We start from the raw sequence: 13,788 nt of genomic DNA, 5'->3' as shown, positions 1-13,788 counted from the left end.
CAGGTCCCTGCGCTGGAACTGTTGGGTTGATCAATTACTCAAGGCCGCTTTACCAGTGGGATAAATGACACGGCTTGATGAAACTTTTCTATGCACTGTTAACATCTCTGTCAGTTTTTTTTTCATCTGAACTATTGTGTACAAACGCGACAAAAGTTTAATTCAAAGACCCCTGTGATCATACCTTTGTCCATTCTGATTCTGACTGACGATTGTTGATTGTCGTCGTCTTGTTTACACTTTGGTCGCTCTGCAGGACGGCTCCACCTGCTGGTGAGGCTCTAAATTTCACAACAAGCAGACAGTGAGTCGGAGAGTACGACTGCTTTGCAAATATGACAGTATTTCCATCCCTTGTAGCATTTGGCATGGGGACCAAACATTCCCTGTTAGTAACCACTTCCACACCATATCTGTCCACTGGTACCTGGCGCATCTACTGACAGAGTCACAGAGCAAGAAAATGCAAATTCAGAGCGTTCAGCCCAACGACACAATGCCAACCACAGTGCCCTCTGAGATGGTCAGGATTTCCTGTGATAGGGCCATCTCCCTTCTGGCCTCTTCACTCCATCTACACACCCCAACTGCTTTTTGATTTATGGAACTGCACCTGCCTCATCCACTTCCTCTGGCTGTTTCGTCCACATGATCCCCAACATCTGCATGAATCCGCTGCTGATCAGATTGGGTTTGCAATCTCTTTACCAGACCCTGTCCATTTAGATCCCCTAGATGCTACGATAATCTTCTCTGTGAACAACAAATACTAAGGTTGTGCATTCTGCGAACTTACCAGTCAAGTAATCCTTGTGCAACCGCATCCAAATCATTGCTATAAAATACTGCTAATTACACGCCTCCATTGCGAGGAGAAATCTTCAACCACCACTCTTTGCTTGCTACCTTGAAGCTAATTTTGAATACATCCAATTTGCTCTCTCCGGACAGCGTGGAACCTGATCATCGAGACCAAGCTGCCATGTGACACCTTGTCAAATGCTTTGCTGAAGGCCCTTGCACAACATCCATGGGAGCATAACTTTGAATTTCCACCTCTGCTTAATGTCACCTTCACAGGTTTTGACAATGTAATTAGCAGAAAAGTACTTGATGAGGCCAAGGTCTGTCAAGCTAAATTTTGGGTTGCCATGTGCTAGTTTGGACTGAATAAAATGCAGTGTTGGGATATTTTCCTTTATAAATGGTCTGTTCTCTGCAGAAGCCTACACGACGATATATTCGAGGGTAAGTATATCACTGCAGATTGCAATAGCCAATGGGATCAAGGGCATGTTGCTGCAGTTCATGGTAATTCCACATTTCTACAATCACTGCAACACGACACACTTGGGGCTTCTTATAAAGGGAGGAAATTGTCAACGCATTTTAAGATGATTATAACGTAACAAGGAAACATCAGAACTAACCAAAAGCTTCTTCAGAAGATGCAGCACCTTCAAATGAGCAAACACTCAGAGAATGTGAGTGACTGTAAAGAGCTGGGCTTCTGAAAGCACATTACCAGACCTGGAGTGATTGCAACTTGGTCTGACCGAGGCATTCCACCTATTTCGTACCTTCCTTTGTAAAGGTCTGTAATGTTTACAGGACCAGTGTTCGAGTGAATGAGACTCACCAAACTTTCTCCTGACTAAATCAATGGAAACTCTGAGTCAGAGGGTTCTCTTCAGTTGGTACTCTCAGTCCTCGGGCTGGTTCACTGGTCGCTGTTCACTCGTTCTCATTCGTGGCTTTCCAGCTGTCGGCTTTTCTTCCAATAAATCTCTCACCGCAGGTCTAACTTTAACCAGAGAGATAATGAAGCTCATTAACAATACAAAGGAGAAAAAATATTTCTGCTCAATTTTTTCAAAAGCGAATCTCACTGAAATTTAAACGCTGAAGACAAATAAAAGGATCTCATGGAACAAATCATTAATTTTCCCTCACACGTCACAAATCCGGATACGGGATACGAAGGACTCATCATTCAGTCATGATGAGATATCCGAGCAGAATGAAGTGATTCATTCCATCGAGTCTCCTCCATCATTCAAACATGGTTGATTTTTTTTGCCCCAATGCCATATTCCTGCGTCCCCTTATAGTGCTGGAAACTCGGTGCAGCAGATTGCATCTGTGGAACAAGACACTGTGGAAGACCAAGTATCAGAACTGGGATTATCCAGGATGATGCGTGATATGCTGAACGCTTAATTGCGCAATTTGGCCCAGATCGCATCCTTGCTCATACCTATAATGGGGGAGGTACAACACACAGTGTTCTGAAAAAATAGTAAAAGTGATTATCGGGGCATTAATAGTGATCTTTAGAGAAACGAAAACGAAAAGCTCTTGAATTTATAGCAAATGGACCGTCTAGTTATTCGCTGTTCAGTATTAGTTCTATATTGTTAAGCACCTGAGCATCACTGCCTTAAAGTAGGCTCCTACGGACAAGGCGAAATGATTATTAATTTTTCTTGCGTTATTCATTACTATTTCCTGGATACCAGAGAGGCTCCCGGTGAAACTGTTTTGTCCACTCTATTGACTTTTAACATCTCCTCTATAACAGGAAGCACGATAATGTACCATATTCAATCGTGATTAATATGCATAGAATGTAATGTGGGTCGGTCTCCAATGTTCCATCTAATGACTATTTTTGCAGCTGCGTGGATCAGCCATTGCTCTGAGACGGAACTTTTCACACGGACTGAGAAAAGCACAACACCATAGATGCGTCCTCTTTTGTAAAATGCATCCATGAATATTTTAGGATTAAGACAGACAAGAGAAAAAAAACATGCTATTGATTTTAATTACTAATTAAAGGATAGGATAAAAATGCAGTACAACAAAGAAAAACTTTCAGGTTTCATAAACGTTTATACGACAGTGTTTAATTCCATCTGCGCTGCAACAAAGGCTCCGTTCGTGGGAGCATTGTGGTTACGCAGACGAGCAGTTTAGAGGGAACAGTGACGGGTCTCTCTCTCCAGATATTCCTCACCTTATAACAGTGTTTTGTCCACTGCCTTGCCAGCGACAACCTGTTGTTACAAACATGCAGATCATCAACAATCAGGCTCAGATCTCATCCGTGTTCATATTCGAGATGGGTGAGGGTTTGTCTAAATGGGAAATGTATTAAATGGCCTCTTTGTTAGGTACAACTCTATACCAACTCATTAATACGAATCTGTTAATCATCTGCTTGCAACTCAAAGCACAAACACATGCAGATATGGTCAACGGGTTCAGTTGTTATTCAGGCCAAACATCTGAAGAGGAAATAAATGTGATGTAAGTGACGTTGACCGGGGAATGATCGCTGGTGCCAGACCGGGTGGTCTGAGTGTTACGGAAACTGATCAGCAGCTTGGATTCTCAAGTGTAAATCTCTCAGTTTACTGAGAATGGTCCGGAATCAAACCAAAGGAAAATCCAGTGAACAGCGGTTCTAAAGGCCCCGTTAATGAGAGAGCTCAGTGAGATTGGGCAGACTGATTGAATCCGACAGGAAAGCGGCAAGAACTCAAATAACCACGCACTCCAACAGCGGAGGGCAAGAGAGCGTCACTGAGCACCGAACATAGAGACCCAACACTGTCTCCTCCCGTACTTCAAAATACCCTATACTCCGTGCAGATGGACTTTAAACACCCTCCACATGTCAGATGTGGACTTGCCAGTGTTACGAAGGATGAACAGCTCTGATGGGCAGAAGGGTGCAGAGTTGCCCATCTCCCCCCCCCCCGCCTTTTGGAGAATCACAAACCGTTACTGTTGCTATGCTGCTAATGAGAGAGAGAATGTAAGAGAAAACATGCTGGAATTGGAACATCTGCTACAGATAAGAGAGAGAGATAAAGCAGGGGAGTGAGACTTGTTGATCCACCATATTCTGACTTCTGAAAGACTTATGGCTTCTGAGAGGGTTGTTCACCTTGTACCATTCTGTTCATTAAAATTCCTCAGTGGACAGCCGGAGTGGGCTGGTTTGATGGACACAGCCATTCAAAATTGATGTACAACTGAAACCCCGTGAGAAGGGATAAAAGTGAGGTCTACGGAGACTCCCTTCAGACACACCAGGACACACTATTGAGCACTGCTTGAGTGTTGGAACCCACGTGAAGGATCGGTCAGTTTAACTCACAGTGTTATAGCAGGGCCGGTGGGGGCTTCTCTGTGTGCCCACTCATGCCAGAGTGACGAGTCCACCACAGAAGGACAGAGGGGTCGTACCTGAATGGCCACAACACATCGACGGATCAAGAACGTAAAGGAAGGTTTGCCTGCCTGTAGCTGTTACATCTCTCTCTCTCTCTCTTCTTTCTCTCTCTCCTCTCTCTCTCTCTCTCACAATTACAACACAACGACCAACATCTACCTCAGCAAGTGTGAACTGAACTGTACGTTATATTCACATATGACAATTCATTATCCACTAGACATTGATAGAGCTTGTTTATTATTGCGTATTATTATTCACACACTTTTCGGTTTAGTATTGCTAACGTGTATTATATATATATTTGCATTATTGATATTGATTTGTGTATTTTACTAATAAACACTGTTTGAAAATAGTACCACCAGACTCCAACGGATACTTCTTTCTCTGCTGGTTAGACACCCAGTTACGGGGTACATAACCAAATTGGGGGCTCGTCCGGGATTTGATTCCCAAATTGGGGGGCCAGAGAAATCGGCTATAAGTCCGTTATCTGATCTGTTTGCGTGGGTAACCAGACGGGAACCAGCAGTGATGGGAATAGACAAATTTATAAAGAACCCGACTTTGGGGGCATTGGAGAATACCAGGAAGGTGGAATTGGTGAGTGTTGCGAGACGATTATATCTCTCGGCGGTGAAATCGTCGATGAGAAAGTGGGAGATACAGAGAGCCATAGCCTAGCATAATATATCCAAGGCTGTGTTCGCGCTTGATACATTGAACCTGTTTCCTGAGAAGAAACCAGTCGATCGGGCGGCTCAGTTAGAGATAGCAAAAATAAGGTTGGAGATGGAGAAGAGGAAAATGGAGTATGAGATCCTGCTAAAGGAGTTGGAGGCGAAATGGGAGAAAGGAAGAGCTGAGTTGGTTGAGAAGGAGAAGCAGAGGCAGAATGAACTTCAGATGAGGCAGCTGGAAGGAGGAAAGAGGAATCTGAAAGGAGGATGGAGGAGGAAGAGAAACAACGGCAGTTCGAGAGGGAGAGATGGCAACATATGGGTAGCGGGGCAGATCGAGCGGAGAAGTTTAATGTAAGTAGGGAGTTTAGTTTAGTACCTCCGTTCGAGAGACGGACGTTGATAGTTACTTCTTGCATTTTGAAAAGGTGGCCGTGAATCAGAAGTGGCCCAGAGATCAGTGGGTGGCGTTGTTACAAAGTGTATTAAAAGGAAAGACTCAACAGGCATATGTGGCATTGTCCATGGAAGAGTCTGAGGATTATGAGGAAGTAAAACAGTCTATCCTTCGGGCCTATGAGTTGGTAGCTGAAGCGTATAGACAAAAGTTCAGAGATTTAACGATACTGTGGAATCAGACGTATACAGAGTTTGCCTATGAGAAGGGTGTGCTCTTGGATCGTTGGTGCGCTGCAGAAAGGGTGGAGGAGGATTTCTATCGTTTAAGAGAGTTAATTCTGATTGAAGAATTTAAAGGTTGTGTTTCGGATAATATCCGGACGTATCTGAACGAGAAGTCGAATAAGTCTATAACGGAATTTGCCAGGTTAGCAGATGAATATGCCCTAACCCACAAGACAAAGTTTCCCCCAGATAAGAGTTACCAGAAAGGCAGTAGAGACGGTAGAGAAAGTCCACCGGCTAAGGTAGAGAATAAGCAGGGAGCTAGTGGTAAAGGTAAGGAGGAGGGCAAGCAAGCTGGCAGGAAGGTTCCTGGCTTGACCTGTTATAATTGTGGAAAGCTTGGTCATATTGCATCTAAATGCTTTGCTCCGAAGAAGGAGATGGGAAAAGGGTAAACGGCCATCCCTACAGGATGCATTGAGTCGGTTAGCAAGTCGACGGGGAAGGCAAATGTAGATAGAGTACGAGAGGGCCGTCAGAAATTTATTTCGGAAGGGACGGTGTCTGTGAAAGAAGAAGAAACCCCAGTTCCAGTGAGAATCTGGAGGGATACTGGGGCTGACCAGTCATTGATCCTAAGTAAGGTGCTGGATTTCGGTCCAGAAACTGGAGAGGTGGTATTAAGAGGCATAGGAAAAGGGACAGAAGCTGTACCTTTGCACAGGATCATTTTACAATGTGACCTGGTATCTGGACCAGTCGAAGTCGGGGTGCGTTGAGAATTACCGAGAGACGGCGTGGACGTCCTTCTTGTAATGATTTAACAGGTGGTGACGTGTGTTCAGCAGTGAAGCTGACAAGCAAGCCTGTGAGTGCTGAGGACCCGGCCCTAGATTCTAAGATCTATCCCGCATGCGCAATCACTCGCAGCATGTCGAGAAAGGCGGCTGAGAAAGAAGACAGTTTAAATGAGTCCACTGTTGATTTGGCTGAGACGTTTTTACCGACCCTGTATCTAGAGGGGTTAGGGGATGGTAAAGCGGAGAATAGGGAGGTGAAAGAAGGTAAAGCAGAGGAGGTAGATTTAACCTTTGCCAAGAGGGAATTTATAGAGGCACAGAGTAAGGATGAGAAACAGATGAGGCAGTTAGAAGGTCCAGGGTTGGACACCGATGATCTGTCTGGCTTGGCAGAACTGTTTGAAGAAGTTGAAAAATTTAAATGTGTTCCCGATAATGATATAAGGGCAGTCCTAGATGAAAAGGATGCCATTACCTTGAAGGAGTCTGCTGGGTTAGCAGATGGAGTTGTTTTAACCCGCAGGGTTGAGTTTACTCCGGATAGGAATTGCCCAGAAAGTAACTGGGAGGATGAGGGGAGCTTAGAATTTGAAAAGGGGACTGGTATTGGAAGCCTAGAAGAGGCAGATGTCCCGTTTGCTTGTGTTCAGGTTGTTGAAGTACCTGTGGAGTCACAGGATACTGAACCTAGTGTTGAAGCTCAGAAAAAGTCTGAGGTATCTGATTCAGTTGAAAAGGAATGCAGTCCTTTTGGGTCAGATGGACTAGGTTTAGTGAAGAAAGGGTTAAACTTGGTACCAGTGGAAAGTGAGAATTCCCTGTTGTTTGTATTAGAAGATGTGTTAAAAGTTAGTGAGGAGATGAAAGCTGGTGATGTGAATATTATTGAAGGAGAAGGGAAAGGTGTTGTTCCTAAATTGAATAAAGAAAATTTAATGTCTGGATTGGTTTGAGAAGCAGTAACCAGGCTGAAGGAAAAATCGCTTGTTAACAAGGTGCCTGTGAATCTATTACAGTTTGTTTTGGAATTTGAAGGTTATTCAAGGAGGTGATTTGGAGAGACTGAACCAAAAGTGTTGGTTGGACAAAGGGGGGTCACTTGCAGATGTTAAAATGAAAACTAATAGAATGAAGGTCCTGAAGATAGAATTAATGACTTGCTCAGAAATAAAGAAGTGTGTGGAAGTTCAGAGAATGGGCTAAGTTTGGAAAACATTGGTGATAAGATAAATCCTATGAAAGGAGTATGTGAAGGCCTATTCCACACTGGTGAGCAAGCTAACCATGTGAGAGTTCAGTGGAAAAGGGGCAAAGGTTGACCATGTCTCTGGACCTGATGAAATTTCAGTGGAAATGATACAAGCCCCGGAAGATCTGGGCATGGATATTCATTTTGAAGAGTTTAATGGCATATATGAGTCTGGTGTATTGCCCGACGATCTCTTGAAATCAGTATTTATAACTCTGCCTAAAATTCCTGGAACTATTGACTGCGAAAATTATAGAACAATCAGTCTGATGAGTCACATAATAAAGATTTTGTTGATAATTGTTCTGAGTCGAATTAAAAACAAGTTAAGGCCAGAAACTACTGAACTGCAATATGGGCTGATGGAGGATAGAGGAACAAGGAACGCAATTTTCATACTACGAATGCTTTCAGAAAGGGCAATTGAGTGTCAAATTGATGTCTTTTCATTTTTTTATTGATTTCACTAAAGGATTCGACAAAGTGTAACATGAAAAACTTTTTCAAATTCTCATTTAACTAAACATTGACGGAAGGGACCAGTAACTTATTCAAAATTTATATTGGAATCAAACAGTGGCTGTAAAAATTGATGATAATATAAGCAGTTAGACTAAAATTCAAAGGGGAGTTAGAGATGCGTTGCCTCACCGGAATTACTTAATATTTATACTGAAAAGATTCTCAGAGAAATAGAAGACCTAGATGGGATAAAAATTGGAGGTGTTTGCATCAACAATATAAGATATGCAGACGATATCCCCCTAATTGCAAGTGCAGCAGAAGACTTACAAATCCTCCCAGACAAATTAGTACAAACAAGTGCAGATTTTGGTCTAACCATCAACGGTAAAATAAAACACATATATGGAAATATAAAAAGGGCAGGATACTCCCAACTGCCAATTGTCCATCGGTAACCAAGCGATTGAACAAAAGATCGGCTTTAATTACCTTGGTAGCTTTATATCACAAGATGCTAGAAGTAAAGTAGAAATAAAAAGAAGAATTGCCATTGCCAAAACCAACGTCCAAAAATGAATAAAAACACAAAATGCTGGCAGAACTCAGCAGGCCAGACAGCATCTATGGGTGGTGGTAGTGATGACGTTTCGGGCCGAAACCCTTCATCCTTCTACCTCCTCCCATAGATGCTGTCTGGTCTGCTGAGTTCTGCCAGCATTTTGTGTTTTTATTTACTTCCAGCATCTGCAGATTCACTCGAGTTTCCAAAAAAATGAAACCCATTTTTACCAACAGACACATTTCTATGAAAACAAGGCTTAAGCTACTAAAGTGTTACATCTGGTCAATCTTTCTGTATGTTTCCGAAACATGGACTGTAACACCTGAACTCCAAAAAAACTTAGAAGCAACAGAAATGTGTTTTTATTTAGAAGAATGCTGAAAATATCATACAGAGATAGGGTAACTAATGAGGCGGTACTCCAACGTGCACATGCAAAAAGATCTTTAATGAGAACATTAAATGAGAGGAGACTGAAATTCCTGGACCATGTCATCAGAAAGGGCGAAATAGAATGCTTTACATTGCAAGGCCCTATGCCTGGGAATCGCGGAAGAGGAAGACAAAGAAGAAAATATATGGACACTGTGAAAGAACTAACAGATCTAAGTGTGCGAGATATCATTGACGCTGTGAGGAGTCATTAGATGTGGAGACCCATGATCGCCCAAGCGTGTAACGCGTAAGGCACATGCAGAAGAAGTATCAATGTCAGCCTCATATGTCCAGACACTCCTGTGATTAACGTCACTTTATGGACAGACAATCAATCGTTTTAAACTATCATACTTTATGTATTGTGTTTAGTTTATTATTGTGGTCTCTATAATTATTTATTTTCTGTCTTGCTTTGGATCCAGTGTATGAATTATTTTGTTCTCTTTTACCCTTCATTACTAGAATGACATCAATCATTTTTGAATCTTGAATCCTGGGGAAAATGCTACGACCAACCTCATTATTTATATTCCATCTTGATTTCATGAACTCCTACAATGTCACCCTCATTCTCATCTGAACTAAAGATCCAGCTCAGCCAAATGCTTCCTATGACTCGGCCCTGTAGTCCAGGCAACATCTTCAGCAATCTCTTGTGCACCCTCTCCAGCTTGATAATATATTTACTACAGTAGGGTGAACACAACGGTACATAATACTCTGTGTAGCCATGTACATTCATATACAAATCAATGGCATGAATAGTAAATTACAGAGATCTCAGCACTGACACTTCCATCCCACTCGTCACAGACCTCCATTCGTTAGAACCATCTACATTCATCCCCCTCTCCTTCTTGTTCTCTTGCCCGGTGTGAATCCTCCTCGCCAGCCCCCTGTGAATCCCACGTGACCGAACCTCCCCGATCAGCTGCCATGCAGGATCTTGTTACAGACTTTACCAAAGTTCAGATGAACAACATCACTGCCCAACTTCACCTAACGCCCTAGTTCATTTTTAAATAATCTCCAAAATACTTGACAGATATGATATCCTATTGGACAGTGTTGACGGTGATTTCCCCATAACCAATGCCCAACCGCCCGGGATTTCAGCTTCACTGCAGACTGAGAAAATTCCGATCCCAGCTGCAGAATTACCAGCCTGGACTGTAGCCCGTTTTCTGGCAATTTCATATCATCAGATTCATCAGCCCAATATTATCACCCATACAAAGACGCCTTGGTGCCGGCAATTTGCCGTGGAGTTCCTGCCATTTCCGATTCACAAACTAAGGTGGAATTGGAACCTAATGACCCTCTGCCGGGTCCGGTGCTCAGGCTGGTTCCCCGGTCTGTATAGAGGACGCGGATACACTTCAGCCTGACCCCAGCAGCTAAACAGAGCACATTTGATCTCTATGTCATCGCTGCGTGGGATCTTGCCCAGGAGAGCGGGCTGCCATGTTTCCTGCAGTGTAGCAGGAAAAAAATGTAAAATTATTAAGTAGAAAATGCTGGGAGCTCAGTACATCAGACTACGTCTCTGAAAGGACAAATGGTGGAAGACCCAGTTCCAGAACTGAGACTGTCCAAGATGCTGCCGATCTGCTGAGCGTCTCCAGTATTTTCCCTTCCTTACTTTAAATTTCCTGCAACTGTAGTATTTTCTCCCTCTTCATTTTAATGCACAGATAGTAACTGATTGCCACCCTGAACTGTAAATGCCACCCCACCCCAAACAATTTGTTAGTTCTGAGTTCATTCTGACGCTGGTGTAACACATCCCACACAGTCAATGCTCACAGCATCCTTTCCTCCCACTATCACTCTGTTACATTTGCTCCCGAGGCCACTGTCTCTACGCTGAGAGGCGGTGACCACAGAGCGATAAAAAGTGCAACACTTGCTGCAGCTCTGACGGGTCGTTACCCTGGAAACAGAGGAAGTGGCTCAACTAAAATAACCGAAAAAGGAAATAACAAACTCAACATCAGATGCTATGAGTTCCATTATGACAAAGATTAACACTGCAGCCATTTTGTAAAGGTGAATCTAAAATTGAAATGGTTGCTTTTACCCTGCCACGTGTTGTGTCCAACTAAACCTCTGGTATTCCGAGCGAACAATAACTAACTAAATAAATAAATAAATAAATAAATAAACAAACAGGCAGGCACACAAATAAATAACTAAATAATTAGAAAGGGGCAATACTAAACTTCACAATGAAGACAAAGATTAGAAGAGAGATTGCTGAAATATAACATTGCAGCATTGGGATACAGGCTGGACAAACATTGAGCAAGCAGGTTGATATATATATCATTGAGCTGGTGGCATACAGGCAGGACAGATTGAACTAGAAGGTTGATATATATTATTGAGGTGGTGGGATACATGCTAGACAGAGGTTGAACAAGTAGGTTGATATATATCATTGAGCTGGTGGCATACAGGCAGGACAGAGATTGAACTAGAAGGTTGATATATATCATTGTGCTGGTGGGATACAGACTGGACAGAGGTGGAACAAGATGGTTGATATATATCATTGAGCTGGTGGCATACAGGCTGGACAAACATTGAGGAAGGCGGTTGATATATATCATTGAGGTAGTGGGATACAGACTGGACAGAGGTTGAACAAAATGGTTGATATATATCATTGAGGTAGTGGGATACAGGCTGGACAGAGGTTGAACAAGATGGTTGATACATATTGAGGTAGTGGGATACAGGCTGGACAGACGTTGAACAAGATGGTTGATATATATTATTGAGGTGGTGGGATACAGGCTGGACAGAGATTGAACAATATGTTGATATATATCATTGAGGTGGTGGGATACAGACTGGACAGAGGTTGAACAAGATGCTTGATATATATCATTGTGGTGGTGTGATACAGGCTGGACAGAGGTTGAACAAGATGGTTGATATATATCATTGAGGTAGTGGGATACAGACTGGACAGAGGTTGAACAAGATGGTTGATATATATTATTGAGGTGGAGGGATACATGCTAGATAGAGGTTGAACAAGTAGGTTGATATATATCATTGTGCTGGTGGCATACAGACTGGACAGAGGTTGAATAAGATGGTTGATATATATCATTGAGGTCGTGGGATACAGGCTGGACAGAGGTTGAACAAGACGGTTGATATATATCATTGAGGTAGTGGGATACAGGCTGGACATAGGTTGAACAAGAAGGTTGATATATATCTGGATCTTACTGTCCTGTCTGAACGGGGAAAGATGAAACTTCTCATACACGTGGAGCAGTGTCCCGAGGGTGCGATGGCTTAATTTAACCCTCTGTCTGCAAGAACACACCGGGTCGAACGGCCGCTTCCAGTGTGCTGGAAATATGTAAAACAATTATCGTCTCCAAGCGTCGATCCAGGTGGAGTTTGGATCCGATAGCGGGCCGGGTGATGGAGGTAAAGTTCACCAGGTACATCTTAATGGATGGGTTCAGTCTCGGCATCACCACCTCATCCCGGACCTGGGACCAGAACACCAGGGGCTGAGCGGCGGCTCAACTCAGGCGGTTCGGTGTGAAGGTCCCATAACCCGGACCGACAACGACAGGTTGTATCCAGGAAGCGGGACGAGGCCGCCAGTTCGAGGAAGTTAACGGGACTCTCTGCCCAACATGAGGTTCCCCGCCCCCGAGATCGACTTCAGTACTCACCGATGGGAAATTGTCGGTTGCGTTCAACCCCAGTGACCGGCCTCAAAACTGACCGATGAGAACTTCATCAATTTGTCCGGAGAGCAGCGAGATCCGTCCACCGGCTCCCCACAGACGATCAGCTTCAACAGAGAACGGAAAGAAAACCCCCGCCCATCCGGAGACTGTGAGAGCGGGGGCGGGGCCTCGGAAGCGAAAACCTGAGATGCTGCAGATCTGCGTTTGAAATGGGAGCTAGAAACCGGTGACTCTGCTCCTCGCCCCTCACACACTGTCCGACCTACCTGCCGCATTCCGCAACTTATTCCATATTTACACCAGCTACGTTTTTAGTGTTTTCCTCTGGATCTTTCCCGTCCCCATGGCACCATCTTCCGGTTCTCAGAGTTAAGGGTTCGATTCCCATCCCGGTACGACATACAATTCCCACCCGGAAAGGAATTGTGCAGGTTTCATTGAAATCACTTCTATGTTTATAAACAGTTTTTTTTTCTATTCACATTCCTCCGGAGCCTCACTGGACAGGAACACTGAAACATCAAGTGAAAAACAGCAGGAGGAGGCCATTCAGCCCCTCTAACCATCAACAAGATGGCGGCTGCTCTCCCATCTCAGCCACATGTTTCTGTCCGATCCATATTTCCTCCATCCCTTCCGTCTCCACACATCTGCCGGCCTTTTTTTTTTGTGAAAACGATCACTAAGGTGTTGCTCCTCCACCCTGAGGGCGGTCTGATCGAAACGTCGGATTGGGAATCAGAATTAAAACGTTTGGCCACTGCAAAGTCCCCCTTGTGGCAGATGATACAGAGATTGTAAAAAAATAACGGTCTCCCAGTTTATGGCGGGTCTCACCAGTGTGAAGGAGGCCGCATTGGGAGCACGGGACACATTAGATGACCCCAGCAATAGATTCGCAGATGAAGCGTTGCCTCATCCGGAAGGACTGCTCTGTGTTTCTGAATGGAGGTGAGGGAGGAGGAGTACGGCAGGTGTAGCACTTAGGCTTATGCAGGGATA

General features: G+C 43.8%; 1 protein-coding gene across 6 annotated transcripts in view; it reads right to left on the bottom strand.

The window, feature by feature from the left end:
* The window catches only part of LOC132389287 (NACHT, LRR and PYD domains-containing protein 12-like), a 94,085-nt gene extending 81,188 nt beyond the window's left edge, over window positions 1-12,897 (bottom strand). For 4 of the 6 annotated variants that reach the window (XM_059961787.1, XM_059961785.1, XM_059961789.1 and 1 more), the window contains exon 1: window positions 185-4,142. In XM_059961787.1, the coding sequence (XP_059817770.1) occupies window positions 185-194 (10 nt within the window). In that variant the 5' untranslated portion in view covers window positions 195-4,142. Of the gene's footprint in view, window positions 1-184; window positions 4,143-12,768 lie in introns of those variants that run through there. The other 2 variants (XM_059961784.1, XM_059961783.1) reach the window with 2 other exon arrangements.
* Between the last annotated feature and the right edge of the window lie 891 nt (window positions 12,898-13,788).

This window comes from Hypanus sabinus, unplaced genomic scaffold, assembly GCF_030144855.1.
Source record: "Hypanus sabinus isolate sHypSab1 unplaced genomic scaffold, sHypSab1.hap1 scaffold_524, whole genome shotgun sequence".
Classification (NCBI taxonomy): domain Eukaryota; kingdom Metazoa; phylum Chordata; class Chondrichthyes; order Myliobatiformes; family Dasyatidae; genus Hypanus; species Hypanus sabinus.
This window is presented reverse-complemented; position numbering and strand designations above follow the sequence as displayed.